Consider the following 7,385-nt stretch of genomic DNA (forward strand, 5'->3'; position numbering starts at 1 on the left):
GCGCATTTTCCTAACAGAGATGTTTCCATCAAATTGACATATAAAAATACCTTTTGTGGTTAAATTACCAAATAAAAATACAAGTTAAATGGGTTTCCATCGCATTTTGAACTCTACATATGGTTTCCCCCCCAAAATTTGGGGGGTTATATAGGAAGTGTGCCCATTATGGTATTAGCAGGTGCGTTCTAGCCAACAGCAGATACAGTACTGTATCTGCACGCTGGTGGCTAGAGCGCAAATCTACAAGATGAGATTATCATGCACAAAAACATAAGATTATGTTTGTCTAACAGCAGCCAAGCTTTAATGATTATGTCACCAGAATAAAAACCCTTGATATTTATTGGAAAGTAGCATCAAGCTCATCACCTTGCACCACCCTGTTAAGTTGATCATAAATTGTTTCATCTGTAGCATAATAAACTTTTTGCTTTTGACAAATTGTACTGGGAGGACCACACAACATGTCTTTGGGTAACCACAATTTTACTTTGATTTGATGGTTATTATATCAATATTTGTGCATAAAAGCGTTGCCAACGGCATTTCTCACATAATTCGTTTCATCGACACAAAGAGATCCCTACTTCCCATGGCATGCACTTTACATGGATAAAAAAGGTTGGATGGTAACCTGGTTTAGCCTGTGTATGTTTGTCCTTCATTGGACCTTGAGGTGTGTCACAGGAAGTGAGAAAGAAATTACAAGGAGGCCGACGCCCTCAGTGTCCATAGCACTTTATCAGAGGAACCCCTCTGCCCCCTAGTGGTTATTGTGCTTCTCACATCCACCTGGCAACAGGTTGCTCACGGCAAAAGGAGTAATGCAATTGTATTTGTATGTGAACCAGACATTTTACAATAATAAACTTAAAGTTGACAAATTTGCACAAATGAATGAAAGGGGGTAGATACGGTATCTCCAAAGGCCTGTACTGTAGCTATAGTGCCTACTCTATCCTCCTGGTTCAACTGTTGCTGTAATTGAGGCATCTGTCTGGCTGTAATGAGGGCATATGACTCTGTTATGAATAGGTTTCCTCTTCTCTACCAGCTGCTCCTCATCACTCCTCCGATGTCTCTCTGGCAGTGCACCAGTACTGGTGCCAGTGACTTTGGCTGCAGCCGTACAGACAGAGAGGTTGTGTCCCAAATGGCACCCTATTCCCACATAGTGCACTATTTTTGACCAGAGCTCTATTGCCCCTGGTTAAAAATAGTTCACTATATAGAGGATTTGGGGCATAACCAGAGAGGTTCTACCTAAGTAGGCCCCAGAAATCAACTCCTCTACCACTAACCAGTTCCACCTCGCTCTCCCCCATGTCTTTCATGACTTTGATTGATATTGTACATGATGTGTCTCTCTTTCACACTCTCTCAAAGAATTTACATCAGTATAGAGCAGATCACTATGAAGACATAAAACAATCTATAAGCTGAGTCTCATTGTAATGTTTTGTTACTACTTTTATTCATCTTATCAGTTTTTATTTTTAAAGCACACATTTTTTTTCTTATTTCCTACCATATGCCTTAGTCTACATTCTCAGCCTAATTTTAAAAATGTTCACTAAACAATACAAAAATGTGTTGGAGTTTCTATGGCACAATCTTATTTTTAGCTTGTTGCATTTCCCTCTGATCCAAAAAGGATAGGCCTACTATAATATCAACATGCACGTGTCTCAGACATAAAGCCTAAGAAAGTAGAGGTTACTGACCTTCCTCACTGTATTTTAGGCCCAGAACCGCACCCATACTATGTTGAGTGACATGTGTGGAACCAATCGTTCTTCTCTACGCGAGCCGCATTCCACCAATCACCAAAGCTGGGCGGGACTTTTAATGCTGCTCTTCAACATGGCGGATATGTCGCCTACGAGTTGAATTTAAAGCACATTTTACTTACTTAAGTTAGAGACAAAAACAGTAGTAAGAATAGAATATATCGTTTTCAAGGCGGTAACTGCAGTCTAAAAATGAAAGGCAAGGAGCGGTCGCCCGTTAAAAAGCGCTCGCGGATTCTGGACGATATTCGAGACCGGGGAGGAAGCCACCCAACAAGTAAGAAAATGGGAACACTCTCGGCGGCAGGCAGCAACGGGAATAGTTCTGTGAAAAGTGGTGGTTCGGTAAAACGGAGTTTACCGTCTGAAAAGAGAGACTGTCGAGATTTAGACGGACATGTGTCAAATCGAACTGGGAGTAGCCATGGATATGCTAATACAACTGGTTCGAGTAGCAAGCTACACATTAGCATTGCTCTGGACCCCACGACAAGGACCAATTCTCGCGGGGAACCGCGGCCTCTTCCGAGTAACGAAAGTGAGTACAAGACTCTAAAAATTAGCGAGCTGGGCTCTCAGTTGAGCGACGAAGACATTGAAGATGGATTATTTCACGAATTTAAGAAATTTGGGGACGTGAGTGTCAAAATAAGCCGAGTTAACGACGAAAGGGTGGCATTTGTGAATTTCAGAAGGCCCGACGATGCTAAGGCGGCCAAGCACGCACGCGGCAAGTTGGTACTCTATGACCGCCCTCTAAAAATTGACGCGGTGTACATGAACCGGAGGAGGAGCCGATCCCCCATCGAAAAAGATCCATATGCAGCAGTTGCAGGACACAGACATTTGCATGTCCAAAGACCCCTTTCACCAACGGGGCTAGGATATAGAGATTTCCGACTGCAGCAGCTAGCTTTGGGCCGCCTCCCCCCTCCCCCCTCCCTCCCTAGAGAACTGGAAAGAGAGAGGGAATTTTCTATCTATGAAGCCAGGGCCCGGCCACCCTTCATCCCTGACTGTGCAGCTTTCTGTGAGGAGGACCTCCTCTCCCCTGAAGATGATCAGCGGGCCAACAGGACGTTGTTTCTTGGCAACCTCGATGTCTCAGTGACAGAGAATGACTTGAGGAGGGTGTTTGACAGGTTTGGGTTGATCACAGAGGTGGACATCAAGCGGACATCCGCTCGCGGACAGAACAGCACCTATGGATTCCTAAAGTTCGAGAACCTGGACATGGCTCACCGTGCTAAGATCACAATGTCAGGAAAAGTGGTGTGTCACAACCCTATTAAAATTGGCTATGGCAAAGCGACACCCACAACTAGGCTGTGGGTGGGGGGTCTTGGCCCCTGGGTCCCCCTTGCTGCTCTGGCTAGGGAGTTTGACCGCTTCGGCACCATCAGGACTATAGACTACAGGAAGGGGGACACGTGGGCCTACATCCAGTATGAGAGCCTGGACGCTGCCCAGGCCGCCTGCTCCCACATGCGTGGCTTTCCTCTGGGTGGTCCTGAGAGGAGACTTAGGGTGGATTTTGCTGACACAGAGCTCCGCTACCAGCAACAGTACCTGCAGCCTCTCCCTCTGCCGCCTCACTTTGACCTAGTGGCAGACTCATTTGTCCACCGGCCCACCCTCGAGGCCATCAGAATCAGAGAGAGGAGCCCCCCACTCCGCTTCAGGGAAAGGGAACTGTACAACGCAGACTGGGCTGGCCCAGCAGTCTGCGAGAGGGTGCGAGGGGCAGCTTTTGAACCCGTGGAGCACCTGGAGAGGCGTTCACGTGAACCCTGGTCTCTGGAACGGGAGCTGCAGAGCCGAGACCAGGCCCGAAAACGTCGCCTCTTAGAGGATGGGCGTCGCCCGGACCGCTCACCAAACAGCAGTGAACATGGGCGTCGTCGTCACGGCGCCTCTCTGGAGCGCAGCCCTGGTGGCAGCAGCCGGGACGGGGGGCGCTACAGCCCCCCGCGCTCCGATAGACCCTCTCCCGTCAGAGAGCAGCGGGCCAGCCTAGGCCGTGGCCCTGGGGACAAGCGGCTGCGGACAGACAGCCCAGCCTTACCAGAACGGGACCGCAAACGCAAAGCCAGTGACTCATGCACAAGCCCTGTAAAGGGGGAGGACCGCTCTGATCACCCCTCCTCTTCCATGTCCAGCCTGCAGTCTAAGCAGGGGGCCGGGGGGCAGAAGCTGTGTCAGGCCTGGCATGGCGTGCTCCTGCTGAAGAACAGCAGCTTCCCCACCTCCATGCACCTGCTAGAGGGGGACTTAGCTGTGGCAGCCAGACTACTGGTGGAGAGCTCCACTGGTGGTCAGGTGTCCCAGCTAAAGATCACCCAGCGCCTGCGTCTGGACCAGCCCAAGCTGGATGAGGTGTCCCGTCGCATCAAGACTGCAGGCCCCAGCGGCTATTCTGTCCTCTTGGCTGTGCCCGGGAGCTGTGAGGAGGGGCCGCAGGATGTGGGAAGCTCCACCGAGAGGCCTCTAAAGAACCTGGTCTCCTACCTGAAGCAGAAGCAAGCAGCCGGCGTCATCAGCCTGCCTGTGGGTGGCACCCGTGACAAGGACGGCGCAGGAGTTCTTCACGCTTTCCCGCCCTGTGATTTTTCCCAGCAGTTCATGGATGCCTCAGCTAAAGCCCTTGCCAAAACCGAAGAGGACTACCTGGTGATGGTCATTGTCCGAGGAGCCTCATAAAATGAGAATCATTCATGTGTGATGCATTGGTAGCACATTCACACCCACAATGTGTTATGGGATTTAGCTGTCATTGAAACGGAACAGGGTGGGGTTGATAGCTTTCTGTCTTGCTACAAGTAGAACTTCTTGGCAGAACACAATGCTATACTAAGAGTAATTTGGTAATCAAAAATAACAAGCCTTTCAGATATTTTAAGTTGTCAACTCAGCATAGCATGCATTAGCATGTAGCCTGTATTACATTCTATTGGTGGTCTACTTTTAATGTGAACAATTTAAATCACAAGAAGTGGATACATTTAATTGAAATTGGTTAAGTCAAAGTAGACTCACCTTCCTCTATTTGCGCAACTAATCTGTAAATCATTCATCTGTAGAGTAATTTATGCATTTTTGTGAATCACAACTACATTGGTTATTGCCTTTTTATTTGGAAAAAATTGTATTTGCAAACAATCATTTATCTGGTGTCAAGTCTTGTTTGCTATTCATTGCAGTAGAACATAAAAGCATGTAAAGATTAATCTGAGACCTGAAAAAAAATCTGAACTACACTTAATTATCTCCTCATTTGAATTTCTTACACTTAGTCAGACTGGTAATAGATAAGCCATGCCATATTTTAAGACCCCCTGTGAAGGTGTGTAGTTGTAAGATGATACAGTTTTCCATTGCATTATCAATAATTTATTAGTAAAATTGGCATTGCTTTTATTGATCAATAAGAATATACCAGTCTCTATCAAGCAGCCAATGTAAAAGTTTTTGAAATTCAGTTATTTACATAAAACTCTACCTGGAATATTTTCAAATCAAACATTGCTGTTTGATAAGGTCTTACTTATTTGATCCATAGTTGGGACGATTTCTAATCGCCAAAGTGCTCACATTTTCACCTACTGTATCACCACCGACTGCTGTCAGTGTATCTTTGCTTGGCACCAATAGCACTCACAGTTTAGTTTGAATTTTCAATTTTGGAAACAATATTTTGTGTGATACATTATAAGAGAATCTAGGATATCAGAGTTTGTTTTACAAGTGTTGCATTGCCCTGTTGACTATATAGACTAATAGTAAAAAAAAACACAAAAAACAAGGCTCATAAGTTTCTTTTGAGTGGTCTAATTTAAAAGTGCCTATTAATTAGGCAATATCCAAATATTGACTCTATTAGCGTAAATCCAGAATGGTTTTGATTGTCAACAGGTCTATGATCCTTGGGTTCATTCAATAGAGATGATGCCACACAAATTCCATAGAGGGTATTATTTTTTGACTAAATAAGAACTACCACTATTTTCCTGTGCCACTGAGGTCCTTGAGGTCAGGACGTTATCCTGTTTTTTATATTATGAGTAATGTTATTTCCAACAATCATCCCCACAGTTAAATGTTTGAGTTAAGTTAGTATTTTACTATACATAGTAAAGAGGGAAATAAAGCTTCTAAACCAAATGACGATGGCCCCTCATGGCAGTAATATGTGTCCCTTGATGACTTCCCCTTTTGGTTCTGAGAGAACTGTCTGGAAACCATTTAGAGACTGCCTAGCCTTCCAGAAAGCTAGGTGGAGCCATTTCACATAGTCTTTTCAGTTCCACAAACGTGCGTCAACAAGGTGAGAAGGAAAGTAGTTTATCTAAATGGAATTTATCCAATCAGTTCAATCAGTTATGTCAAATGTATGACTCACTTTTGAAACAGGATACCTTTCTATTTGCTCTCAAGGACCAAGAGTATGTATGTCCCTAAAACATATATAGATTTTAACAATTGGTTTAGTTCAACAGTGTACTTAAATTCTGTTTAGGGTTAAACTAAGGATAAGTTTGTTGACTGGCATTAAGCATATGTATCAAAATCTCTCCAAATACTACAGTGGAAGTTAATTTACATAATTGTTCATTTTCAATTTGGCCTTTACATTAATTGCCGACTTTATACTTGGGGAACTCACCAGTAGTGTTGTTAATGCCATAGCCTTCTGCTTCTACTTAGAATTCAATGTGTATTGGCATTTTTACATATATAAAAAAAGACATTTTATTTAAAAATGTATTTTAAGTGAAATTTCTTGTATAAAATTATTACTGTATGTATGTTATGGACACTTCAGATTTGAGCAAGGAATACCAGAGTGGATAACACCACCATACCACCGTTGGACACTGGAAAACACCATACGCAAAAATACTCCAGAATGCACAGGGGCAAGGGTCCTTTGCACAGTGGCCCTTTGTGCATTTCCTCAGAATTTACTGCTCGTTGTGTTAATGCTTTGTGATGCCATTTCCCGTGTTTTAAATGGAAAATATGCTTTGTGCTGTGTCCACCTGATTTTTGGAGAAAAAATGGAAACCGCAATTGCACATGCGCCTAAGACGTAGTTGTCAAAAAACACAAAGTGCAGCTTGCACTTCATAGATTTTGTTTCGGTATCAATAAATGTTCTCTTTCGTGGGAAAACAAATGTTTCTGCCTTGGAAGACGACTTTTGTGACCTTTTCTGTTGTGTTGCGAAGGAATTGTCTTTTGCACTTAACTCTGGCCCTGCCTGTGTGAAAAATGGGAGCACCTTTCCAGACCAGAAAGGAAAAAGAAAAGTGTTGAGAGCAAGGGAAAGAGCTCAAATCTTTGTGTTGACATCATTGCTCACCATCATTGTTAACACCGCTTTTTGAAGAGTTGCTGATGTTCCAGCTGTTAATGCCCAAATCCCCCCCCCCCCACACCTTTTACCTGGCCATCATTACTGTGCCTTTGCTGAGATGTCCCTAGTGTCCCGTTGAAGTGGGAGTGGGGCCCTACTCCTGTGTCATCTCTGGTCCTCGTAGCCGTAGGTGATGAAGCTGTTTTCCAGTGAGCTGTTACAACGGGGGCTGGAGA

The 7,385-nt window shown here is 44.6% G+C and overlaps 1 protein-coding gene across 1 annotated transcript; it reads left to right on the top strand.

Annotated features, from left to right (window-relative positions):
* The first annotated feature begins 1,836 nt into the window (after nucleotides 1–1,836).
* On the top strand, nucleotides 1,837–6,985 carry LOC109895922 (RNA-binding protein 15-like). Its single transcript, XM_020490034.2, has one exon. The coding sequence runs from the start codon at nucleotides 1,986–1,988 to the stop codon at nucleotides 4,491–4,493; it is 2,508 nt and encodes an 835-aa protein (XP_020345623.1). The 5' UTR covers nucleotides 1,837–1,985; the 3' UTR covers nucleotides 4,494–6,985.
* Nucleotides 6,986–7,385: the final 400 nt, after the last annotated feature.

Source organism: Oncorhynchus kisutch, linkage group LG1 (genome assembly GCF_002021735.2).
Source record: "Oncorhynchus kisutch isolate 150728-3 linkage group LG1, Okis_V2, whole genome shotgun sequence".
NCBI classification, from domain to species: domain Eukaryota; kingdom Metazoa; phylum Chordata; class Actinopteri; order Salmoniformes; family Salmonidae; genus Oncorhynchus; species Oncorhynchus kisutch.

Excerpts from the sequence above, each read along its gene's own strand:
- LOC109895922 (XM_020490034.2), top strand. The coding sequence starts at position 1,986 with ATGAAAGGCAAGGAGCGGTCGCCCGTTAAAAAGCGCTCGCGGATTCTG.